Raw genomic sequence first — 27,012 nt, forward strand, 5'->3', positions numbered from 1 at the left:
GGTCTTTCCTGCAAACCAAGACCTGGGGAGCGGAGAAAAACAAGACCCGGGGGCAAACACCGCCATGCCTGTTAGAACAGCTCCTCAATTACAACCACCTGTGCACCGCAGCAAACATTCTGGTGGTTTTCCCACCAGTCAGACGCTCTCCGTTCAGACTACCGCGTCTATGGTGCTGCGGGGCACCATCTCTGGTTTGGGGTGCTCGGTCCTCCCTTCTTCCACGCTCCCTTCTCGCCTTCTAACGCACAGGCCTCAGATAGCCTTTCCCCAGTGCAAACATGTCTACTACTCAGTGACCTGCCACTGCCTCCAGAATGTGACCAAAACTCGTCATCTGACCTGGCCTCTGCTTGTCCCTGGTCTGCCTCATAGGTCACCACATCCTTCGTTCTGTTATTTTTAATTAATTCCACCTTTCTTGTGACTAACAGAAGGGAGGACACAGTATTTTGTGTTTAACATGCAACAGACCTATGAATCTTAGGTCCTTAGTAATGTTCCTCTGGAGAAGACATTCTGTCAAATTTACCATAATTCGGCGGATATGGAAACTGCTGGGGCGGGGCTTGCGGCACCCCAGGCCCGGCCAGCACCCCATCCATGCTGGGGGAGGCGGTCACGTTGGGGGGTGGGCTGAAGGCTTGGGGCTGCTGCTGCTGCTGCTGCATCATCATGGCCACTCTCTGCTGCCGGAAGTGGTGACTGAGCAGCTCTCTGCTGCGCTGGGCGACCATCTGGGCATTAAGGAAACCCTGCTGATCCCGTAAAGAAGAACGTAATTACACAGAGCAAGAACCAGCCAGTTCCATGCATGTAGTACCGGCACAATTCGGGAGGGGAGAAAAATCACCCAATGACTCTCTTCTCAAAAAATGCACAATTCTCATCACGGTAAAGGAGATCTGGCGAGGTGAGCAGGACCGCGTGCAAAACAGGGACCTGGAAACTGTTCAGGCGAGTTGTCAAGCTTTAACACAGAAAACATTTCTCAAAGCGAGAGAACATGTAAGGGTAGAATCTGAGGACAAACTTTTCAGAAACTATGAAATAAAACTACAAGAAGGAAAAGGGCAGCGGTAAGAGTGCAGGAGGAGGGGAGGCATAACAGAGCACCCGGAAAGAATAGGGCCATCCTCCGGGAAGCAGGAAGCTACCCCAGGAAGGGCTCGTAGAGTCTCTTTTAAGCGTCTGAAAGGAGAGATGGAGGGTGAGGAGTGGCTGTGGTCACATGATCAAAGCCCAGAACAAAAAAGCTGATTTGGGCCCTATCAGCTGGGAGAGAACATCTCCAAAGAGCAAACTTTTCTTTTCTTGGAGGGTACCAAAAAGATAGCTTATTCAAGCTCAGCTTACTCAAGATATCTTGCATTCAAAGTACTTCCCAGTAGGCCCAAGTCAGTAAACACCGGGCACTGTTTCTCCACAATAATTATGAACAGAATTTCCAACCACAGTAGAGGACTTCCGGGTGGCCATTTGCCTCATGGACATTAATAACCTCAGAACAGTCTCCACCTTGGGCTGCAGGTTACAGAGACCTTGAACATCATCCTTCCCACCATGGGAAACAGGTCATCTCAGAGGTGGTCCTTGGGAGTAGGACAATGTATTATTTATTTTCTTCTTCTTATAATTTCGAATTCTACCCAACGAGCATGTGGTTTCATAACCCAGAACCAGAGAAAGTTTACAGATTAAATTCCTTAAAAAAATAAGTGATAGCTATTTTCACAACACAGCAAATAATCACAAAGGGACTTAATTAGAAAACACAAACTAGCAGTTTTAATAAAAGAACCTCTTCCTCATCACCAGCAAGACAGAAGAGTGGAAGAGGGAGTGTGAGGAGACCATGGAATGGTCTCTTACACCAGAAACTCGCCGTGACGCGCATATACCGAGGGCCAATCACGGAGTAGGCCCCACACAGGGCCCACGGCAGTGCGCTCGGAGAGGTCTGTTCTCACCTGGGGGTTTACCTGGGGCTGCATCATGGGCCTCATCACTGCTGCGCTCCCAGCAGCGGGGTTTTCCATTTTCATTTCCAGTGCCTGACGGCTCTGATTCAAAAACTGAGGAGAGAGAGGTTGGTTAGGATGCAAGGGGAGCACATCAATGAGCCCCAAACAGCTTTCCAAACCCTCAGCACACCCAGGGAGGTCACGATGCTACCTCCAGCCCCATAACCTGGTCACGACACATCTACACGAAACCAGCACACTCCACACTTCAAAACAGGTCAGGCTGAGGGGCGCCTGGCTGGCTCAGTCGGTGGAGCATGCAACTCTCGACCTCATGGTTCTAAATTCGACCCCCACAGTGGGTGTAGAGATTACTAAAAAATAAATAAAATCTTTAAAAAAAAAAGAGGCACCTGGGTGGCTCAGTCGGTTAAGCGTCCGACTCTTGATCTCTGCTCAGGTCTTGATCTCAGGGTCGTGAGTTCAAGCCCTGTGTTCAAAAAAGTTCAGGCTGAAAAGTTCTTGGCAAGCATATGAAGCTTTCTCATTTGGCATCAGGAAGAAAAGTGAAAGTATAATTGGGCAGCTTAAAGATGACCTTTGAGGCACCTGGGTGGCTCAGTTGGTTAAGCCTCTGACTTTGGCTGAGGTCATGATCTCACAGTTTGTGGGTCCGAGCCACGGATCAGAGCCTAGAGTCTACTTCAGATTCTGTGCTTCCCTCTCTCTCTCTCTCTCTGCCCTTCCCTCGCTCAAGCTCTATCTCTTAAAAATAAATAAAAAAGAATTTTTTTAAATAATAAACAAACATTAAAAAAAAAGACAATCTTCAACAGTAACTCAAAGGATTCCTAAAGTCAAATTTTCTCTGGGATTATTTAGGCCATTAGGAAACAGCTTTAACTTGCTCAAATTCTGGATGAACTACTACTACTACTTCTTCTGTTAGCTTCTCCTCGGTAGCTTTTAGTGGGAAGAAGCTGTGAAAAGGCAAGTGCCACCACGAGTGCCCTGACACGGCCTCCCCGGGCGCCCGAGTCGCCTAGCAGAGGCTCGGCTCACCGGATGGCACACTCACCCTGGGGTTTATGCGGCTCGGCTCTGCCACATGTACTGACTCAGCACAGCCAAGACATAAAAACAATATCGGTAATTAAATTGTAAAATTTGCTGGGGATTAAGGAAACAATAAAAAAAGAGATATCTTATCTCAGAATATTAAGGGAGCTCAAGTTTCACAAGCCATCTAAGAAGGCAGAGGTTCCATAAAAAGAATACTCTTGATTGCAGCTCAGGTCACGAGTTCATGGTTTGGGGGGTCTGAGCCTCGCAAAGGGCTCTGCGCTGACAACACAGAGCCTGCTTGGGATTCTCTCTCTTTCTCTCTGCCCCTCCCCAACTTGCTCTCGCGCTCTCTCTCAAAATAAATAAACTTAAAAAAAGGGAAGGAAGGGAGGGAGGGAGGGAGGGAGGAAGGAAGGAAAGAAATCATCTACCTCTAAAACTCATGAAGCCACCAAGAAATACTCTTCTCCCCTAAGGGCAATCCTCTCTGACACTTCTTACTTTTAACCTGCACAACAGAACAGCCTGATGCAGCCGCAGGGACCACTCCCTACCAAGGAACCATCTATAGCAATAAAACGTTACAGAGAAGTCAAAATGAGAAAGGTATTTTGGATGACAAGGGACAGAGAGACAGGAGCCCGTGCTGGTCACCTGCTGGCCCTGCAGCCTCTGCTGAAGCTGCATTCGGAGCTGCTTAGGGGTGCTGGTCCGGGGCCTCATGATGCTGGCCCGTGGATGCATTCCCTGCAGAGGAAAACTGCCTTGTTGGCTCATCTGACTCATCATAGAGTTAAAAGATGGTGATTGTCCCTGAAGATTAAAGCCTCCTTGCATCGGAGGCCCCTGTGCCGCGTACGTCTGCCCGTATAGTGCCGCCTTCTGATCCATCATCACTGCCGCTTCTTGGCCTTGGAAGGCATCCTGTTTGGACTCCAAAGCTTGTCCCTAAAACATTAAACACATAAATGAACAGTGAAGTACATGAGAATGTAACAGAAATCAAATGAGTAAAAAATAAAGTCAATGCATATGAACAAGGATGTAGAGCATTCCAAAAGCAAAATCAAGTTTGTCTGAAATTCTGTAACAATACAGATCAGGACCCATCTTTTCACAGGTGCGTCCTAGTGCCTAGCTCAAAGCCTCACATGGATACTCAAGTGTCTGGAGAAATACTATTTGTTCCAGACCAGATTTCTATACCAACACAGACCAAGCCAAGTATAAAATAAACTTAATTAAAGCCACTGTGATCAATTAATTCCCATATAATTTGCACAAGAATGTTTTTGACAGTGGTTACAAGTGATCTTGGTAGAAACAGGACAAATCAACATAAGCTTATATCCCCCGAAGGCTATCTGTAGTTGCACAAACAAAACCTAAAGGTGGTCATTCACTATTATTTGTATGGCTGGTGGGACTGTTAAGAAATCCGTTTACTCAGTAAGTATATATAAGTGCCTGCCATGTGCTGACATCACCTCTCTGCATGCTAAGAATGCATACAAAATAAGGTCCAGCAAGTGACAGAAAAAGTAGTGAAAAATACAAAGTGTCCGACTTCGACTCGGGTCATGATCTTGCATCATGAGCTGGAGCCCCGCGTCGGGCTCTGTGCTGACAGCTCAGAGCCGGGAGCCTGTGGATTCTGTGTCTCCCTCTCTCTGTCCCTCTCCCACTTACACTCTCTCCCTCAAAAATAAAATAAACATAAAAAAATTCTGCAGGAGGGAAGAGGCTGCCATGCTAAGTTAAGAAGAGCCTGTGAGATACTGCGTTCACCTTTACCGTCCCATCCACGGGCACAGAAGGCCAAGTGTGCAGGCAACAGTCTCGTCCCCAAACACACTTCACCCCACTGTGACGTGACACCACCCTCACCTTCCCCACCTCCCTGATCTCTCCTTTGGGGGCACGTGAAGAGCTCAGCAGGGTTCGGTCCGAGGCCCTATTTGTTCTCCGGCTACATTTTGAACTCTGGCCCTCATCTATGGTGACAACTGCTGGGCTGGTCTCCAGCCTGAATGTCTCTGAACTCTCCCTCTGCTTGCGCACATGCCTGCCTAACACCTTTACCGGGCTGTCTCAGGCATCTCAGACGTCAGTCACATGTAGAAACCACAGGTCATGGTTCCAAAGAGTCCCTCACCCAAAAGACCAATTCTCCTCCAATCTTCCCTCATGGCAACATGGCGACACGGTTTGCCCAGAACTAAAGCCAACAATCTGGATGCCTCACATTCTACTCCCCCCACTTTATTTAAAAAAAAAATTTTTTTTAACGTTTATTTATTTTTGAGACAGAGAGAGACAGAGCACAAGCGGGGGAGCAGCAGAGAGAGAGAGAGAGAGAGAGAGAGACACACACACACACACAATCTGAAAACAGGCTCCAGGCTCTGAGCTATCAGCACACAGCCCGACACAGGGCTTGAACCCACAGACCGTGAGATCATGACCTGAGCTGAAGTTGGACACTTAACCAACTCAGCCACACAAGTGCCCCATCCACCCCCTTTTTTAAAAGGTTATATTTTTGCGAGAAAGAGCGTGAGCAGGGGAGGAGCACAGAGAGAGGGAGACAGAGGATCCAAAGCAGGCTCTGCACTGAGAACAGCGAGCCCAATGTGAGGTTGGAGCTCACAGACTGTGAGATCATGACCTGAACCAAAGTCAGACACTCAACTGACTGAGCCACCCAGGTGCCCCTCTCCCTTTCCAAGCATGTGTCTGCACACACGGTCCAACAAGTGCTGTCGGTTTTCTTCCAGGCCATACTATGCACCCTTCCCTTCTTCCATGCCACGGCTGTGACCCTCTCTAAGATACTGTCTTGGACTCTCATAGTAACTGGCATCCATGTGTCTGCTCTGTCCCCTCATACCAACCTTTCCCCAGACAGCACTCTGACATATCTGTCTATAAAGTGGAATAAAAGGTATTTTCAGACTCAATCGTGTGCAGTGGGGATGGAGAAATTAATAGAAACTGCGTTTCAACAAAATGAAGGAATAAAGCAAGAAGGAAAACCACTTGGTACCAGGAGCTGGGAGATCTGACACGAGCGTCTAGACCTGCCTCTCAGGACAGAACCAAGCACACCCGCAGAGGGGTCACAGGAGGGAAGGGGGGAACTGAGGAATTACCTAATAATGTGTCTGAGCACGTGATGAAAAACCTAAGAGAAATTTTACAGTTCTGCCGCAGCATTTGGGAAGGATCAGAAATGCATAAAAACAAAGCAAACCAAAAAAGGCGGCAGCTGGGGCGCCTGGTGGCTCAGTCGGTTAAGCGACCAATTCTTGGTTTCGGCTCAGGTCATGAGCTCACGGTTTCATGAATTTGAGCCCCGCGTCCGTGCAGAGCGTGCTTGGGATTCTCTCTCTCCTTTCTCTCTGCCCCTCCCCCACTCGTTCTGTCTCTCTCTCAAAACAAATGTCAAAAATAAAAGAAAATGGCGATTAACTTGAAATCAGACAAATCAAAACCAAAAACCTATACAAACTATACCTGACTCAGCAATGAGCCAAAAGAATATAAATACTGACCGCCTATTTAACAACAAAAGACACACTCATACTGGCAGTAAAGAGAGCACACACTCCTGAGCAGGTACTGTGTATGGGTGTGGAGGAAGGGGAGCTAAATACAGATCCACAATTTCTTATCTGAAATTCAAAAAAAAATCCCCAAAAAAAGTTCTAAAAAAAGCAACACAATTGTTCATCAGCACCAAATGTTATTTAATAGCGAAACTTGACCTGAACTTTATGAAGCAATACGTAATCTCTACATGTCTCACTCAGTGGGACTATGTATTTTGCTATAAAAGTATTAGCGTGTCTGATGACCAGCTATTGCCTAAAACCACAGTACTGCTCCAAACTCCAACAGGGGCATCACAGAATATACGGCATACATGCACCACTTCACCTTTCTAAATCCAGAAATTCCTGAGCCCCAAAGCATTCCTGACCCCAAAGTTCTCAGATAAGGGACTATGAACGCATTGTCAACTATCCTACCAGGAAATCAACAGATATAGACTAAAGCTGATAGAAAACAGCTACATAAGCATATTACTTAGAATATTTCCAAAATAAAGAGTTGAGTTTCACAATCTCTGACTAGGCTGTGTGTGATTCTTCAAAGAGTGTATTTCTGTATCATGTTAAAGTTAAAAACACAGATTACTTAACTAAAAAAAAAATTAGGGGCACCTGGGTGGCTTAGTCGGTTAAGTGTCTGACTTTGGCTCAGGTCATGATCTCACAGTTCACGAGTTCAAGACCCCACACTGGGCTGTCTGCTGTCCACACAGAGCCTGCTTCAGATCTTCTGTAGCCCTCCCCACGCCCTCCCCCACTGGTGGTCTCTTTTTCTCTCTCTCCCTCTCAAAATAAACAAACTTAAATTTTTTTTTAATTAAAATGAACTACAACCAAAAAGAAAAGCAAGTCTCATAACTGCCCTGCTTAAAATCTTCTATGACTTCCCAACATAGCGGAAAAATCCCCGAAGGACGGCTCTGTGGAACCCAACCTCCATTTACCTCTCCTCTCCGACACCAGTGTATACAGCAATCTCCTCTCTCTCTCTCTCTCACCCTTCAAATGTCAACTTACATGTCATCTCCCCAAGAACAAAGCTGTCCTGACCATTCACACAAGTCCCCAGTAATTCTTTATCTCCTCATTCTGGACTTGAAAACACAAACATTTTTAAAGTAAAGAACAACTGTACAAACAAGTCCCCACTTAAAAGAAGTCGGGAAAACTATTTAAATATATTAGACAAGTTAACAGCCTTCAAATGGTAGCTCAGATAGAGGGCATTTTTAGAGGAAAAAATCTGACACCCCACCCACACCCTAAGAAAAGGTTCTTTTTTGACACAGTCTCCTGGTGTCCTAGGCCTTTCCTCTAACCGCTCCCTACCGTGTCTGCCGCTATCTGGGTGGCTCCTTGCCTGTCCAACGGCTTGTGAGCTCTGGGAGCAGGAACTAATTTGCTCACTGCTTCCCCTCAGCCTCCAACACTAACTGGCATAGAGAAGGCAAATGTTTGTTAAATGAAAGAATCAGTAAATAAATCAGTAAGTAAACTTACATAAATAAAGTGCTGTTGCATACCAAGAAAAACTCGATCAGAAGCTATTTCAAAAACACATATAAATGACCCAAAAAAAACCCCAAAATATGTTCTATCTTGCAATCAACAAACTACAATTTAAGACACACATCTTTAGGGGGCCTGGCTGGCTCAGTCAGTACAACATGAGACTCTTGATCTTAGGGTTTTGAGTTCAAGCTCCACCCTGGGTGTAAAGGTTACGTAAAAATCTTTTTTAAAAATAAATAAAACAAGCATCTTTGTTGCCAACCAGACTGGAAAAGATTTAAAAGAATAATCATGCTCCGTATGTGTCATCACTTGATGTCCACACTACGTGCGTCTTTCACCTACGTGGGCCACAGCACAGTGCTTGCGAGGGTGACGGACTCCGCAATCATCACTCTGTGTTGTGGGAAAGCAGGTGGATGATTCTTCAGGAAAACAACCTGAAAGTATGTAGCAAAGCCTCAAGATGTACACTCTCTCTAAGCCAAACAACCTTTCTCTTGGATCATGTGTGAGAAAACAGACTAAGTGAAGAAGAGGGGAGTAATTTATAGAACTGTTTATGACAGGGAATTGTTTAGAAACTAGTTAAATTTTCATCACTAGAGCACTGGTTAAATAAACTGTGTTTGATGTAATTGATACCATTTGGCTGTTAAAATTAAAGATGTATATATTTTAAAAAGTTGACTGAGGAGGCACGTGGCTGGCTCAATCACTGGAGCATGCAACGCTTGATCCTGGGGCCATGGGTTCAAGTCCCAGTTTGGGTGTAGAAATTACTTTTAAAAAGTGAAAAAATGATTAAATAAAAATTTTTAAAAGATGACTAAGGAAGACTTTCATAAGTAAAATAGGTTACCAAAGTGCTTTTAAAGTCTGTTCCCTTTTTAAAAAAATTTTTTAGTTTATTTATTTTGAGAGAGCATGTGTGTGCACATGAGTGGAGGAGAGGCAGAGAGGGAGAGAAGGAATCCCAAGCAGGCTCCAAGCTGCCAGCACAGAGCCTGATGCGGGGCTCAAACTCATCAACTGCAATATCATGACCTGAACCAAAATCAAGAGCCGGACGCTTACCAACTGAGCCACCCAGGCGTCCCAAGTCTGCTCCCTTTTTTCCAAAATATACACTCAAAAGTTACTAATGATTTTTTTTTTTGTGCCAGGATTACAGAGGATTTTTAACTTTTTTTAAAATACACACTTTTTGTTTTGTCAAAAATTTTTTTTACATAGTGACCACTATTTTATCAGTAGAACACAGAAAGCTATTTCCAACTTAAAATTTTAAGGGGCAGTTCCAGCTTGTCAGTCTCGGTGTAATCCTCACCTCCACCCCCATGCAGCCGGGTGAGACCCCGCGCTTCAGGGTCGGGGTCACGAGACTGCCATCGCTGGAGGTGCACATCATCCACTGTCCATTTCCCAGCCTCCCTCTAAAAATTGCTGCGGCGTTTGCCACAATGGAGTGTATACATTTGTCTCCCCAAGAAAGAGTGACAACCCCTGGGAACCTCTCCTGATTGTCACTGAGTACACAGACTGAGACAACGCCCACGCACACACAGTTCCTTTAAATGCAAACAGCCACGACGGAATGCACTGCTTTCAAAACCACAGGTTTGTGAATGGCGTATTTTCATAAGGCCGCACAGGTAACTGGGAATAAGCGATGCTGTTGTTGAGATGTTCACACTCACTACCATAAAGCTGTTTTGTCTCCCTCCCTCCCTCTCATGCACACGCACACGTGCACACACACACGTCTCAAGAGTATACACTGGTAGACTAGGTAGCAGAAAGAAGTAATTTTAAAAACGCAGACTCAACTAACATAAGAAAAAAGTATTTTTAAAAATGCACAGAAGTTTTACTGCATCATTTCTACTGTTGCCTAAATTCTGACAGCTTTGCAAACCAGGGGGTTGCTGGGAGGCCGTCTTCTGACTGTAACGCTGGCATCTGCAACACAGGGAGGTAACACAGGTAACAGGAAAGATACACAACAAGGCATCCTTGTGCACGGCTTCATGAATGTGTGAGCACGTGTGCACACACACACTTACACGTCCATGTCAGTGCTACCCACCTGATTTACAAGTTCAGGGATGCCCAGAGCTCTGTCAATTTCTTCCAGGCCCGTAGCATCCGTGTTGCTCAAGAGGGTGTGCAGCTGGTCCAACAACGCCCGCTCATCACTCTGCCCTTCCAGGCTAGGGGGTGGCCCCAGGAGGTCATCCAGGGAGTTCCGAAGAAGCGGCCTAAAAATGGACTTGCAATCAATGCCAGTGGTGCTTTTCCAATTACACACACACACACACACACACACACACACACACATGCTTTTAATACGCAGTAATAACGTACATATGACAAGTAGAAATAATAAACCAACTGAGTAACAGAGAAGGGCAAACGGGACCAGCTGACACTGCAGGCCATGGTTTAAGCTGCCGCCAGGCCGTCCTACAGCCACCGCAGCTAGCTGCCACACACCTGTGTACAGCCATCCCACCAAAACAGAACTACAAGATCCCCAGACATTTGGGGGATAGCAGAGGTTGAGGGGGAGGGGACAGGGTGCTATTCTCAAGATCACACAAGACGGTCGTTACGGTATTTGTGAAGTTGAAGTAACCAACAAAGGGCCAGAGAAAAAGAAAAACCAGACATGTTAGACCATAGTGAACTGAGCCTGGGACCTGTCAGAATAACGTTTTGTTCTTGCTTGGCCCACAGAGCTCACGTATTAACAAGTATAATACAAACTCTATACACGCACAGCAAGGTGCCACAGGCCTCCAATGCATCTGAAGGGCAGGGACCCAGACATTCATTCTGCCTGAGGACAAATTCTATAATGACTATTTGCTCTCTACTGGGTAGAGAAGCACTCAAGCTACTAAACTCACAGAGCTACACCATTGTCTACTCAATAGATCAAGTCACTTTTTATTATAGAATTGAAGTTAGAAGTGACATTGACAGGCAGCTTCTTTCATGCAAATGAGTTACTGACCAAGCTAAGTAAAGATGAAAGACAAACACACTCCACATAATTCACAAAAACAGCATGCTGGGGTTCGCCTTCACCACCATCCCTGAAATGGCCAGATGACAACCAAGCACCTCAATCATGGTGAGTTTTTCTCATTCTCTTTCAGACTTGGCTCCTGTTTTCTGACCTTTCCCTAGATAATCCAATGCTAATGTTTTCTACAGAGTCACATGACGAAGCCCCACCTATTTTGGGTCCCATGAGGGCCTTGTTCCATGGACAACATGCCATCTGGCCAGGAACCTGGCTGGTTAGACGGTGCTGCCTGGCCGTACGGACTGACCCCCATTCCCATGGGAATTTCACCAGGCCCTGGTGGAGGAAAAAGAGCAGATTCATTTTCAGAGAAGGCAATAGCAAAAATATCCTAAATCATCTTTCTCTTTTTATGAAGGGAATGCTTACGCATTTGAAGCAGCTGCTGCTGCTGCTGCTGCTGCTGCTGCTGCTGCTGCTGCAACGTTGGTCTCACACCTGGGACGCTGTTGGACCGAAGAGGCAATGTGGGCATCGAGCCACCCATCGCAGGTCTGGGTAAAGCAGCACTGTAATCCGCTCCTGGCCTTCCCATGGAAGGGGAGTTCAATGGTTCCATTCTACTACTTTTTGGGTTGGGTAAGCCCCAGTCACCTGAGGAAGCAGTCTGATTCACGGTCACATTTCTGTTTGGTCCACCTAAATCAGGGAGAAATGATTATGTCTTTTCCAGATTATACCGAAATCCTTCTTATGTGAGTACAGTCATTACACATGAACTTGACCCAAAAAAATGCTTTGTCATCCTAAGAACAGGGCTGGCCAATTATGAAGACTATTTCTTTAAGACATTTTTTGATAGGCAACTGTTGCCATGTATACATTACAAGTTAGAAAAGGTCTTAGACCAAAAGCTTCCTTAAGGGTTTAAATAACCAGGGGGGCCTGGGTGGCTCAGTCAGTTACAAATCAGGCTCTTTAACTTCAGCTCAGGTCATGATCTCACACTTTGTGAGATCAGCCGCCAGTTGGGCTCTGTGCTGTCAGCCCAGAGCCTGCTTGGGATTCTCTCTCCCCGTCTCTTGGCCCCTCCCCCACTTGCTCATGTCTTACATGCACACACACACACACAGGCTCCCTCTCTCTCAAAATAAATAAAAAAATATTTTTTAAAAGAGCTTAAATAACCAAGACACAGAATTAAGGAAACCCATGAAAGAAGTAGTATGCTAATGTTAATCAAAAACCTATTACTTAACCAAAATTATTTAAATGGCTTTAAGTATTTTAAATTTGCTTTTCCCAAAAGAAAATTTTAATCATAAATATTTATTAGAAATAATGTACCCATAGTTGAGCCATAATTGTCCTGACCGTCCATCATTCTCGGATTCCCACCCAGCATGGGCTGCTTCGGTAACACGGGGAAAGCACTGACACTCTTTACTGGAGGACTTGAGCCAACAGACACAGGGCTATCGAGGGACATGGCTCGGCTGTACGGAGGACGGATGGACTGCACAGACTGTGGGCTCCTCAAACCTGCTGACACACATGCACGATACAGAGTCCTCTTACAATTCAGCACGTATGCAATCAAAGACAATACGTCAACACCAACACCACCCACACAAGACCGTCTTTCTTACTAAAATAAACACTAAGCACAAAAAAAGGGGGGTGGGAGGGACAAAACCCACATATTCCAAGCACAGCAGACAAGAGCCCAGTGCCAGGTGCCGGCCTGGGCATCGTCCTACAGCCTGACAGGGTCACCTGGGCCCTGCTTCGCTTCATACTCTAACTGCTATCAATGGACTCAAACTCCCAGAGGCTCCTCCCTATGGGAACTTATTAAGTGGATTCTGTTTAAAATTATATTATTAAATGTAACCAGGTAAGTTGCCCTCTAGTCAAACAAGGAATAAATGCAAAATTTCCTAACTTTTTTCTTTTTCCAGTCCATTTGATTGATCTGACTACCCATTTCACTTTAGAAAAGTGTACCACCGAAAATGAATAATCCCCATTCCTGATATCAGTGAATTATTCTTTTTCAATCGATACCTGTAATACACCCTCGTTAAACCGATGAATGAGGAAACCACACAGCTGTGGAGGTGAGGCTGAGGGAGAACCAGCAAACACTAAAGAAGTCCCACAGCTAAATGACAAGGCTCCACGAGTGTCACAGGACAGCTTTCAATCTACAGTTTTAGCTGCTTTTTAAGTCTCTGTGCCTCACAAAAATACATGGTCAGGTACCTAGTAGTGATCTGGAGCAGCCAATGATGAACATTTTCCTCAAAGTTCTACGATTACTGGCTTACTAATTAGAAATAGGAAACTTTTAAAAACAGAAAAATGTCTAGAAAGGCTTTTTAAAACATATGTACTATGAATTAGTATTAAAAACTGAGAGGTAGAGTATGCATTTTGAAGTTAAAACTGCCAATTAGGGGCGCCTGGGTGGCTCAGTTGGTTGAGTGTCGGACTCTTGTTTTTGGCTCAGGCCATGATCTCGGGGTGATGAGATGGAGGCCCATGTTACACTGAACCTGCTTAAGATTCTCTTCCCTCTCCCCCCGACCCCACTCGCGAACACATGCTTGCTCTCGCACACTCTGTCTCTTTTAAAAAAATAAAACAAAAAAATGTTAATTAGACTCCAACCTTAGTGTAAGAGTACAGCTGACTCTTGAACAACACAGGAATTCGGGGCACCAAGCCCCAGAGAGAATAAAAAATCCACATAACTTCTGACTCCCCAAAAACAACTACTAATCACCTACTTTGACCAAAAGACTTCTAGATAAGTCAATTAACAGATATTTTATGTTATATGCATTATGTACCATACGCCTAATAAAATGAAGAAAACAAAGAGATCATGAGAAAACATATTTACAGTACTGTACTGTATTTATACCAAAAAAAAATACACATGTGTAAGTAAACATGTGCAGTTTAAACCTGTGTGGTTCAAGGAGTAACTATACATACGAGTGTGCAAAAACTTTAAAAAGGCAGCAAAAATAAGACTTCGTTCTTTCTTACCCAGAGAATTAGTTCCTTGAAACATCTGCTGCTTGGTTCCAAGATTACTACCATTTGTGGATACGGAATTACTGTAAAAGTCAGAACTAGTCAGATCACCAAGAATAGCATCTAGATTATCCAAATCTCCAGATCCCTGGGGGAAAAAATTTTTTTAATTAACCTGTGTGCATTATTAGATATACAGGTATACACTTTCATAAGAAGCACACAAATGAAACAGAAACAAGTAAAACACAACAGTTACTGGAAATGATAATGCCCAATTTAAAGGCTAGCTTCCTAAGGCCCCCAGCCCAAATCTTCTTCCCTGAAACAAAGAACCGTTTAAACTACTGAAATAAATCTCTGGGTTTGGAAGTGCTTTCAAACGGTGCATTTTCTAATCTGCAACTGAACTTTAATTCTCAAACTGTAGGTATTTTCCAACTAAGGTTACTCAGGATCATCGGCTGACAGAGGACTGCCTCTATACATACCTTCCAAAAACAAGTATGATCAGTAATAAAGGCAACAAGCTGACGTTCAACGAGAGATTCACAGGCATGCTTTAAAAAGCGCTCTTGGGGGGCGCCTGGGTGGCTCAGTCAGTTAAGTGTCTGACTTCGGCTCAGGTCATGATCTCACGGTTCATAAGTTCGAGCCCCACGTCGGACTTTGTGCTGACAGCTCAGAGCCTGGAGCCTCCCACACATTCTGTGTCTCCCTCTCTCTCTGCCCCTCCCCTGTTCACATTCTGTCTCTATCTCTCAAATATAAATAAACGTTTAAAAATATTAAAAAATAAAATAAAAAGAGCTCTTGGTCCATAAATTTGCAGAGCGCTGGGCTAAACAAAATTAAACAGACATCCTAACAGCAAGACTCCCCAAGACTTTCATTTTCTCAGGTGCATATTGACATCTCCCAGAAGAGATAAGAGTTTGAGAAACGCTTATGTGGAATGAGCTTGTGTACCAAGGGAAACATGATTTCAGGTCAAAACCAAAATTCTGTTGCTTAACACATGTCGTCCCCCCCCCTCCCCCGGCATTTCTTTCTACAATACCTTTATATGACCCAATCTGCTCCAACAAAAAAACCTCCATGAAAATTCTCAAATTCGCTACTGACTGGTTCAAGTTATAGTCACATTTTAAAACCTACACATCTGATTATTTCCAAATTGCGTCACACTACACTTCACTGATGCCCAAAAGAATTACGAAGAAACAAGAGCTCAAGAATAACTTCCATTACATAATCCTAAAATAGAAGATAAGAGTTTGCACATAACATACTGTCTTTCTAACACAGAAATGCAAGGATTAACCACGACGACTAAACTGGAATGTAGAGAGGACAAGTTACCTCTTCATTCGCTTCTGTCTTAATTTTAGAGTCTTTCTCTTGACTCGAGCTAGGGACGGCGGAGCTGCTGCACTGACCCCCTTTACTGTCCACTCCCTCCACTTTGGGCTGCAGTTCTTTAGAGAGAGCATCGCTAGCATCGTCCCTGTCCAGCAGGTATCTAAGAAGCGCATTACTTTCCTTCTTCTTAGGACTCAGGTGCTCCTGCTTGACACTCCCTTCCACACAAGACGCTGAACTACTGGTGTCCTTCCCTGTGGCCTCGGCAGTGATCTTGGCTACCTCTGCCGGGGAGTTCCCGTTCTGCAGCAGCTTGTGCAGGATCCGGTGTTTCTCCTGCAGCAGTGACCCGTGCATATTGGAGGTGGAGGACACTCCTCCAGAGGTCGAAGAGGAGACCCCAGAGGGGCTGGTGACACTAATGGAAGAGTCTTTGCAACCTGAATCCAGGGGGGAGTTGGTCAAGGAGGAATGGCCCCGGTCATCAGAAGAACAGGTCAGTAACTGCAGTAATTTTTTATGACCTTTGCTTTCCAGAGGACCCCTCTGATTCTCTGACCCTTCGATGCTGCTCTCCTTACTTTCTTTGTCACTAAGGTGATCCCTGCTGTTTGACGGGCACATTGAACTCTCCACTGGATTCTGGTCACAATACAAGCCCAAAGGACTCTTGGAATCCTGACTGTTCACTTTACTTGGCTGGCTTATGTTCATATTGGGAGAGTTATCCAACTTGGGGCCTGGTGAAGACAGAGTGGAGAGAAGAGAAGTCCCCACACCCTCGCTGATAGCTTGAAGAGCACTCAGAGAGCTACTAGAAAAGCTGTGGCTCCCAGTACTGCTGGAAGATCCCATGGGCGAGTGAACACCTGGGCGTGGAGAAAAATTAAGGCAGGAATTAGATCATCAGATGCTGTAACAAACCACCACCACATGCTGTTGTAAAATGAACTACCTTTAAAAAGAATTACGCTAGAGTAAAAAGAGAAGGATTCCTGAAGTTGAAAAGACAAAGAAGAGGAAATGCAAACACAAATACCTGCAACAGGAGAAAACTGATGTGAGGCCATCTTCGGACTCCCACGATTACGAGGGGAAATCATGATGTTCTGCTGGCTGGAGCCAAGGCCAGGGCTCCCATGGGGGGGGCTACTCATGTTGAGGCCACAGCTGTTGTTCTGGTAGGAGGAGGGAGACTGCATGCCTGGCCCAGGGTTCAGTGAGGCGACGGTACCGGGTGCCCCGTAGCGAGGCACATTCATCTGCCCCGTGGAGCTGGGGCCGGCCAAGCCACAGGGCCTACCGCTCAGCACCTGTAAGCCTTGGTGTGGCAACACGCTCATGCCGCCCACCGAACTGCTGCATCCAGCTGCTGGAGGCCGAGTGCCCTGTCCAACAGGATTCGGGTTCGGTCTGTACCCATTCTGTTCCCTGCAAAGAAAGGAGACAAACCTTCACTAAAATATTACAAGCATGCATTAAAGCACTCAAGATTTTTTTTTTTTTAAATGATGGAGTGCTAGGAACTTCACTTCCTAGGCACCATCCCAACACTTAGGATCAATTCCAATTGAAATACTCATCAGTTACGAGCCCAAAAACATACTTTTTAATATGCCACAGAGTCTGTAGGAGGGACCAGCACCACAGCACCGTGAAGGGCCAATAGTTATGTGAACTGGGATTGCAGCAGGACTTTACTAGAGTTGCCACAAATCCAGGGGCTAACCTGGAGGTACCTGCAAATTACTCAAGATCATTAACAGGTGCATATTCTGCTCTTCCATGTGTGGCTCATTTACCACCAGCAATGGTAACAGTAACTATCCATTTTCTGTAAAGTCTACTTTCAAATTTTACACGCAATCCCTAGAAGCAATGTAACATGTCAGAAATAAAAAGTTAACAGCTGTAGTCACATTAGATATGTTCTTTTACCCATTAGCCTTCCCATTCCCCAGGAAGTGATTAATGCGCAAATCCTCATTTTCACATAATCTTAAAAAACATACCATAACCCAGGAATCTGAACTCACTTTAGCAAAACGAGAGTCTGTGCTTTTTCTCTAGTTAAATCTTGCTTTCTACATTAATAGTAAGGCACTTTGAGTACACTGCTGCATTTAACATGAGGAGACACAGTAATCTATCATTACCTCTGAAGAAAGTGGGTTGAGACAAAGCCATGCCGGTCATTTGTGACAGGATTTCGGAAGAGCTTGCTTTTGGTTTGTGCAGTCACTATGGTTCCATCAGCCAATGAGAATCTATACACTGGGGTCTCTGCGTGGCCATGGATATAAGCTATTGGGGAAAATATGCCATTACTAGTGACTACAATTGGCAAAACAGATACATAAAAGAGAGGAGAGAAAAGAAAGGAAATATACTTCAGGTGCCATGCTTTCAAAACCCAGTGAAAAGCCTGGACCTGCACCACAATTACAAGTAGGCTAAAAGAAGGGTTCTCGAGAATCTCTTTCATACCCCGCACGCACAGAACAGCAACTACAGCCGTGTATATACTTCATGTGTTATGCTATACAAACACAAAATCAAACAAGACCAAGAATCAACCTCAGAATTCTTTACCTTCTTGATAGTGACGTTTCTGGGACCATGACTGACCATCATTAAGACTAAAAAATCTCTGGATACACCTTCGGATAATATCTTCAAAGCCAGGCCTCATGGAGGATCTCAGTGAATTTGTATCTATGTTGACAACTTTTCCTATTAAACAGAAAATAAAGAGTTAAATCCAACCCACACATATTTCCCAGTTGCACACTGACTGCATGGCTTAGCTCTCAAGAATAAAATAAAGACACTAAATCTTGGCTCCATGTACTCTGCTATATCCAGAGCTTTCCTTTTTAAGGACACAATCCTACGAGACATCCTTACATGAAATGTCCTACCGTACAGAGCATCACAGAACTCCTTTCACTTTCTGAATGTACAGAACAGAACATGGCCAGATAACCTTAGGTTCATTTTCACTTAGAAGAAAAAAAACAACACCTACCACTAAAATTGTTCTTTTGAAGATATTCTGTCCCTGGAGCTATGAAAACACCTACCTACACAGCTAGCAGGGACAATTCTTTTCATCTGAGAGGTAACTGTATTTTTGGACACTTAAAATCTAAACCAGGAAGGTTAACCAAATACTCATTTCTACAAGTCTGGAAGTTTCTGACAACTTCTGTTTATCATCAAATACACTACATAGACAAAATGTATACAACTCAAAAATACTATGAAATTAAAGGTTTTATGAAGAGGGCCCTTAAAAAATGATGGCTAAGCCTTTCAACACTTTAGGAGCAGCATCAGGGCCCGCTGGCAAGAATAAACACCTAACAAAAAGTGGCAAAAAAGGAGCCAAGAAGAAAATAGTTGATCCATTGTCAAAGAAAGAGCAGTGTGAGGAGAAAGCACCAGCTATGTTGGATGAAGAGAATATTCAGAAAACATGAGTCATAAGAACTTTGTTGATGGACCACAACAGCCTCTAGAACTGTGCTTCTGAAGTGAGCCTTGCTGATCCCTCAGGACGTTTGAGGTCACATTTTAAAAATTCAAACTAATTACTGAGGACACCCAGGGCAAAACCTGTGTGACCAACATTTGGGACACGGACGCCCATAATAAAACATGCTCCTGGCCCAAAACATGCCCGACTATGATCCAAAGCTCAGGCTGGTATCAACAATCAATGGTTGTTTCTGCCCGCCGTGCATATGCCTCACTGAGAAATGAAATACGCAGACCCAGACGACCTCTTATGCTCACTCAGCACCAACAGGTCTACCAAATCGGGAAGCTGATGGGAATCCTGACCCAACCAAGAAGGGCAGACAAATGACTTAAAACAAGTGGTTTAATGATTTGATCCCTGGCAGACTGGGAAAGATCTAGAAAAGGCTTTTGAATTTATTTATCCTCTCCATGATGTGTGTGTCAAAAAAGTAAAAATGCTGAAGAAAATCAGGTTTGGACTGGGAAAACTCATAAAGCTTCACATGGTGTAAGATAGCTCTGAAAACGCTACTAGGGAGGAGAAAGGCACTAATGGTGGATGAGCTCATGGACAGAGACCCCAGGTAAGAATCTGCTTAGTTAGGGGCATTCACTTTCAAATGTCCCTTCTCTGTAGAGAGCTTCCTATTAATTTTCTAATCTTCTACTCTAATAAACTTTTGCCTGCTGCTTATTTAAAAAAAAAAAAAAAACTTNTGAGATCATGACCTAAGCGAAAGTCGGACGCTTAACTGACTAAACCACCCGGGTACCCCTAAAATCCAGACCTTTAATGACACACTAAAAAAGTCTTGGGGCACCTGGGTGACTCAGTTGCTTAAGTGTCCAACTTCAGCTCAGGTCATGATCTCACGGTTCGTGGGTTCAAGCCCTGCATCGGGCTCTGTGCTGACAGCTAGCTCAGAGCTTGGAGCCTGCTTCGGATTCTGTGCCTCTCTCTCTCTCTGACCCTCCCCTGCTCATGCTGTCTCTCTGTCTCTCTCTCAGAAATGAAAACATTAAAAAATTTTTTTTAATTGAAAAAAAATTTTTTAAATCTTAATAATAAAGGAAAAAAACAACACACTGAGGGAGAAGTGACAAATGCATTCCAGGAAAGAATAAACGTTTACGTGCTGTGCTCAGAACAAGGCTGATCTGTCCTCAACCACCTCCTCTGAGACTGGCTCTGAGACCCAGATGACAAACACAAAATAGATGCTCAAAAAAGTTTACGTCTGGGACAGTGAATGAAATCTCTCCAGAGGTCAAAAAAGTATTCTGTTGAGTGCAACAAACTTCCTATGAAAGGAGAGAGAGTAACTGGAAAATACCAGCTATGGTCAGATGGCTCTCAGATGTGACCCAGACAAAAGGATTTCGTTTCCTTTGGCCTGCCTGGTAATTTCTAACTTTTATAATAAGAAAAGACATTAAGGAGATTATTTTTAAGGTTCTATTCACTAAATTGCTTGCGTAAACATGTTCTGTTTAGTATTTTCAGTTATAAAATGTGAAATATTGTTATTCAGGGAGAAAATTTAGCCTGCCAAAACATCATAGACACAGAGTAAGAACCACTCTAGAAGGTAAAAATTCACATCAAAATTCCTGTCACCAGGTTTGATTATCTCAAAGTAAATAAAGAAAAAATTCTTCCTTTATAAAATAATATTTATCAGTATAAACACATTGTCAAGTATACAAAGAACTTTTTTTGCTACTTTCTTCATCTGTGGAAATTAATCTCAAACAGCCTCAAGACAGGTAACTAAGCCTGGCATAAAATGATGGAGAACTACAAAAATAGTTCTTTTTTTTTTTTAACAATAAAATACTGCTATGTATGTATGTGTACGTAAGGATACATAAATATATATGCACATGTGCACACACAGGTCATAACTATAGGTATGTTATGTGTATTTGAATTTTTTTCAAGTTTATTTTTGAAAGGGAGAGAGAGACTGTGCACAGGGAAGGGAGAGAAAGAGAATCCCAGGCAGTCTCCCCTGCCAGAGCCGGATGCAGGGCTCGAACTCACAAACCACGAGATTAGAGCCAAAGCTGGATGCTTAAATGACTGAGCCACCACCCAGCGCTCCATGTATATTTAAATGCATTCCATTTTCTCAAATCACTTGTTGTAGGTCCACACGGTAGACACAAAGCAAATAGCAAAGGCTTTGACATCAGGCAGACCCAACTGCAAATTCTTTATCAGCCAAGATGTTAGCTTGGACAACGAACTCAATCTCTATCACCAGGCCTGTTTCCTCATCTCTGGGATGGCACCTACCAGACTAGCCCTGGCATCACCATTCAGGGCTAGATGATCCCATGAGTAACCCTGAAGGTGAATACAGATAATGATGCAATGGCATTTTCATTTCATCATTTTGCTTGATCACTTACACTGGCTTTAAGTCTTTATTTCCATAGTCATAAAAGAGCAGACCAAGTTTGAAGCTCATGTTGGTATCAAAAATTACTCCCAGTAATTCTCCTTAAATTACCATACTGCTGAAGACTTGCTTATGAAAAACGGGTTTGAAGTTGAAGAAAAGAAATATCCTGATTTCAAATGCTATTTGAAGAGAAAGATAGGTGCTTCTACATTTATTTTTTGTTTGTTTATTTGAGGGAGTTTAATGGTCAAGTATATCCCAACTCACATGTCAAGGTAAGTTTTAGTTGCATAAAAAACATAAGAAATGGGAGTGCTGGGTGGCTCAGTCAGTTGAGCATCTGACTCTTGGTCTTGGCTCACAGTCTGTGAGTTTGCGCCCCACGAAGGCTCTGTGCTGACAATGGGGAGTCTGCTTAGGATTCTGTCTCTCCCTCTCTCTGCTCCTCCCTTGTGCACGCACGCTCTCTCTCTCACAATAAATAAATAAACTTTAAAACAAGAAACATAAAAAATAATCTATGCAAAGCATTCACTACAGGGGGTACAGACACTTTATGTGACAGTGCAGGCTGCAGAAATAGTTAACTGTCATAAAAACTCTCAAATGAACAAAACGTGTACACACACACACACACACACACACAGATTTTACCTGAAAGATCGTGTCTAGTAATAAAGCTCTCAGGGTTTGAAGGAAATGCTCTTTCGCCTGTAGTAATGCGGCGTGCTACACAGATCATACAGGATTGCAAATCTATGATAAAAATTTAACCAGGTAAGGATTACATTTAACTTCTGGACAGGTCTGGTCAACAGGCAAGTAAGTGAACACAACGAGAGAAATCACAGAACTACAAAACATCTCAAACACGTGGTGCATCTTACCTTCCCCCTCCTCCATCATAGCTCGCGGCTGAGACAGGGCAAAGCACTGCATTGTTTCGTATCTCTGGCGCATTTCAGGGTTAGTGTTTAGGTCTTCCAGAATATCATGTGGTGTTTTCATCAGCATACGGCAATTAAAAGTATGGCTCTTTTGTCTCTGGGTCTCATTTGTCCAGGCAACTCCATTGACTTTGGAAAACAAATTGAAAAAAAGTTTTTTAAAAAGCTGGTAACTCAGGGGCACCTCGGTGGCTCAGTCAGTTAAGTGTCCAGCTTTGGCTCAAGGTTATGATCTCACAGCTCATGAGTTCCAGCCCCACACTGGGCTCTGGGCTCTGCTTCAGATTTGCTCTCCCTTCACTTTCTGTCCCTCCCCCACTTGCCTCATTCTTTCAAAAATAAACATTTTTGTGTGTTAAAAAATTTTTTTAAAGAAAATACACATTAAAAGACTACCTGTAGATTTCGGTAAGTTTTTAAGGAAATCCTTTCTGTCTTCTTCATGCAAGATACTGTAGACACTTGTGTTAACCAGGTCTTCTTGCTTATACTGCAGGTACTGTGTGACATTTTCTGACACAAATACAATGTTTCCATCACGATTCACCACAAACAGGAAACCATCCAACGCCTAAAGTAGAGAGGTTAATGCTGGCTATTATGGACTGAACTGTACCCCCCACCAAAATTCACATGTTGAGGCCCTAACACTCAATGTGGCTATATTTGGATACTTGGAGATAGGGACCTGGTTATAGGGGGCGGGGGACAGAATGTTTAGGTTAAATGAGTTCTTAAGACTAGGGCTCTAATCCAAAAGGACTGATGTTCATACATAAGAAGACGGATGCCAGGGAGGCACACGCACAGAGAAAAGGTCACAAGAATACACAAGGAAAAGACAACCATCCACAAGCTAAGGAAAGAGGGCTCAGGAGAAACCAAGCATGCCAACACCTTGACCTTGGACTTCCAGCATCCAGAACTTTAAAAAATAAATTTGTTGTTTAAGGCACCTAATCTGTGATATTTTGTTACGCAGCCTTGGCCAATTAAGACACCAGCCTTAGTACTAAACAGAATTTTTTACAACTACTATGGATTTAACAACCACTGCAAACAACTATCACCCACCACTTAACCATTTCTAGTAATAATAGCACAATTACTATAGGATTTTATTTAAAAAATTAAAAATAAACAGAATTTGAGAGGCGCCTGGGTGGCTCAGTTGGTTAAGCATCCAACTTTGGCTAAGGTCATGATCTCATGGTTTGTGAGTTCGAGCCCCGAGTCAGGATTGCTGCTGACAGCTCTGAGCCTGAAGCCTACTTGGGATTCTGTATCTCCCTCTTTCTCTGACCCTCCCCTGCTCACACTCTTTCTCTATCTCTCAGAAATAAATAAAAATACATTAGAAAAATTTCTTTTAGGGGCGCCTGGGTGGCTTATTTGGTTAAGCGTCCGACTTTCGCTCCGGTCATGATCTCGCGGTNAATTTCTTTTAAATAATAAATGTAATTTTTAAAAGTTAAATAATTTTGAGGGGAAAAAGATAAATATAGTCAACATAAAATCTGAATGAATGTCTAATTTTTGAAGAATTACATCTTGAAAAGAATTTTTAAAAATAAGAAAATCACCCTTAGCACTTCCTGCTTTTTCCATTTGATATCAAATCAAGCTACAGGAGCTATCCCACTCCCGAATGAGAATTTACAAAGAAGAACTGAACTGATCAACTAAAAAGTAGTTAGAGTGAACTAGTTGAAACAAAAAAAGCTGGGGCACCTGGGTGGCTCAGTCGGTTAAGTGCCTGACTTTGGCTCAGGTCATGATCTCACGGTTTGTGGGTTCTAGCTCCACGTCGGGCTCTGTGCTGACAGCCCAGAGCCTGGAGCCTGCTTTGGATTCTGTGTCTCCCTCTCTCTCTGCCCCTCCCCTGCTCACACTGTCTCGCTCTCTCAGAAATTTAAAAAAAAAATTTTTTTTTTAAAGTTAACAGTTGCACTTTATGAAGAGCCTCCTCTCTGCCCCCATCTCTTGCTTTAAAGCAAGAGAAACACGCTGTAGGTGAGTCATGTCGGTGAGTCAAACCTACTTAAGACACCTACTTACAAAACAATTTTTAAGCACGTCACAAAAGCATATGTCAACAATTCCCCACAAGTATAATCTACTTGCCTGAAGTAAAAGTGGTCCCAAGGAATCTTTATCAATAACTCCCTGCCCCGTAGAGGAAACATCAGCTTTCTGAACATCATCATCATTGGAAATGGCTTTTCCTGAAAAGACAGAAGACAATACTACAAACAACACATCTATCAGTTACAGATCAAATCACCTCCAAACAGTCCCCAGAAGACACACACACACACACACACACGCACGCACACGCACGCACATGCACGCATACATATGCACACACTCATTTCCTGATAAGAAACCAATGCTACAATTTTTGAAACTTAAAAGAGTTACCCAAGAGGGCAGAAAATACCCTTAATTTTCTTTCACCACTAACACATACTATCCCATGGCTTCCTTGAAAGGGAACTGACATGTGACAGGGTGAGAACACTGGTCTCTTTCTAATGCTCTATTAACTATTTCTCAAGGAGCACTAAATTGGTCAACTCATTTGCCCAGTCACACAGCTAAGAGGTTCAACTGGCAGCAGTCCACACATGAGCAACAAGGTAGCAAAAAGGCAAATGTAAATACAGTTAATAAGTTCCTTCTGAAAAGATTTGAGTGTTCTTCTTACTTTGTATTACCTTGCTCTTTTATTTGACGGATCTGTCTTACTGTTTCCTTTAAAATTGCACATTTATCTGGTTTGACATTGAAATTGTCAATATCACTAAGATTAGCAGATATCAGTTCAGCCAGTTCTTCAATGTATTTGCTCTCCTGCTCCCGCCTCCACTTTTCACCACTGCAGGTAAGGCTGAGAGAGAAGACAGGATGGGGGGTGGGGGGGGGAGAAAGGCCATGAATGTCCCTATCAGAAAAAAACTGTAAGCAGACTCAGTCTCTAAACACCAGTACCTTCATATATAAGCAAATTAAATTTAGCCAATAGAACCTGGGGAAGCAGTACAGTACAGCAGAAATCCAGGCAAACCTAAACGCTACCCGCCTTTCTTTCAGCCTGGTGGCCCTGGGGAGACATAGTCTCTGATCAGGCAGAAAATGAGGGTACACGGTCTTTACCTCATAGACATAGTAAACAACGAATAATAATGAAAGGTAGCTGAAAATAGCTACTTATTAATGACAAGGTTTACATAAGGTTTATAAGCCATTTTTTACTTCGTAAGAATCCTATTAAAACTTAAGTCATACTGACCTTGGCAAATACTAAAAAGGCTAGTGTATCACTGCATGAAATATTTGATTTCTATTTTTTTTTAACTTCAAACTTTATTCAGGAAAAGGAAGATGAAACCCCACAAAGGTCAAAATATCAACTTACAACATTTTCTTACGGGAATTTAAAGAGTAATCTGACTTGCAACAATCCTGATTATCTATTCCTGACTCCTACCCACCTCTTTCCTTGAGAAATGCCCCCCCCCTCCGCATCAAAACTGTTAGTCATTAGACTAATTCTCTTCTACCTGAATCAGCAGTAAGATTTATATTATATCATAAGGATGTCTGCCTGATCACTGTGCCATTCTACTTAAGTCAAAGCAAAATCATATTATTTAAGCAAAGGAAAAAAAAACCTAGCAGAGAATTTAAGTAACAGAAAACTAAACTGTTAGCTTTAAGCCAAAAAAATAATGGTGGGGGAGGAGACGTTGGGGAAGGATGAGAAAACAAGCGGCCTACCCCTGTCCTGCGGTGTCACACGGCAATTTGCGTTTTCGTGAATCAGGGGCCAGTGGATCCAAGGAGTTTTCTCCTATTCCGCTCATTGTGCCAGTACATCAGCAACTAAGAAAGAATGCTGATAAGATGAGAACGTTATAAAACATCCATGATTCTATAAAGGTGTCATTTGCTTGAATGGCTAAATCTTGTAATTCAGAACTACTTTCCCTAAATGGTTAGGTAAGTCTTAATATTCTTTATTATAAACAAGTACTCTGAAGACAATGTCAGGAGTTCACATTCCAGTTTAATTCTGCAGAATGTCCAACCCCAAGACTAAAATCTTTCTCAAGTTTTACTAAAAACGTGTACGTTGAATACTCTGAGTACTTCAAAGGATTAGGAAGGCATCTTCTTCATATTTAACAACAAGAAAAAGAGACTCAGGACTGAGGGCCCTGAGATCAAGTTCCACATTAGGTGTGGAGATTACTTAAAACTAATATCTTAAAATAAAAAAAAAAAAACAAAACACAACAACAATCCTTGGGACGCCCGGGTGGCTCAGTCAGTCGAGCTCAGGTCATGATCCCAGGAAAGTGGGATGAAGCCCCATCCATGCTGTGCTCTGTATTTAACATGGACTTTGCCCAAGATTCATTCATTCTCATTCATTCTCTCCCCCCTCCAAATAAAAATAAAAATAAATTGAAAATAAGAAAAAATAAGAAAAAATTCCTAAGTTTTATTTATACCCAGCAAAGGAAAAATTAG

At 43.3% G+C, this 27,012-nt stretch overlaps 1 protein-coding gene across 9 annotated transcripts in view; it reads right to left on the reverse strand.

The window, feature by feature from the left end:
* The window catches only part of NCOA3 (nuclear receptor coactivator 3), a 65,215-nt gene that overhangs the window by 4,817 nt on the left and 33,386 nt on the right, over window positions 1-27,012 (reverse strand). Inside the window, exons 2-19 of one of the 9 annotated variants that reach the window (XM_077765939.1) lie at window positions 26,257-26,361; window positions 25,194-25,366; window positions 24,601-24,701; window positions 22,873-23,047; window positions 22,417-22,605; window positions 22,184-22,285; window positions 18,189-18,329; window positions 17,753-17,900; window positions 16,636-17,027; window positions 15,597-16,465; window positions 14,247-14,382; window positions 12,537-12,734; window positions 11,619-11,888; window positions 11,399-11,525; window positions 10,245-10,416; window positions 3,684-3,977; window positions 1,971-2,075; window positions 533-758 (exon numbers count right to left, since the gene is read on the reverse strand). In XM_077765939.1, the coding sequence (XP_077622065.1) occupies window positions 533-758; window positions 1,971-2,075; window positions 3,684-3,977; window positions 10,245-10,416; window positions 11,399-11,525; window positions 11,619-11,888; window positions 12,537-12,734; window positions 14,247-14,382; window positions 15,597-16,465; window positions 16,636-17,027; window positions 17,753-17,900; window positions 18,189-18,329; window positions 22,184-22,285; window positions 22,417-22,605; window positions 22,873-23,047; window positions 24,601-24,701; window positions 25,194-25,366; window positions 26,257-26,342 (3,904 nt within the window). In that variant the 5' untranslated portion in view covers window positions 26,343-26,361. Of the gene's footprint in view, window positions 1-532; window positions 759-1,970; window positions 2,076-3,683; window positions 3,978-10,244; window positions 10,417-11,398; window positions 11,526-11,618; window positions 11,889-12,536; window positions 12,735-14,246; window positions 14,383-15,596; window positions 16,466-16,635; window positions 17,028-17,752; window positions 17,901-18,188; window positions 18,330-22,183; window positions 22,286-22,416; window positions 22,606-22,872; window positions 23,048-24,600; window positions 24,702-25,193; window positions 25,367-26,256; window positions 26,375-27,012 lie in introns of all 9 variants that reach the window. The other 8 variants (XM_077766002.1, XM_077765984.1, XM_077765965.1 and 5 more) reach the window with 8 other exon arrangements.

Source organism: Crocuta crocuta, unplaced genomic scaffold (genome assembly GCF_008692635.1).
Source record: "Crocuta crocuta isolate KB4526 unplaced genomic scaffold, BGI_CrCroc_1.0 scaffold71, whole genome shotgun sequence".
In the NCBI taxonomy this organism is placed as follows: Eukaryota; Metazoa; Chordata; class Mammalia; order Carnivora; family Hyaenidae; genus Crocuta; species Crocuta crocuta.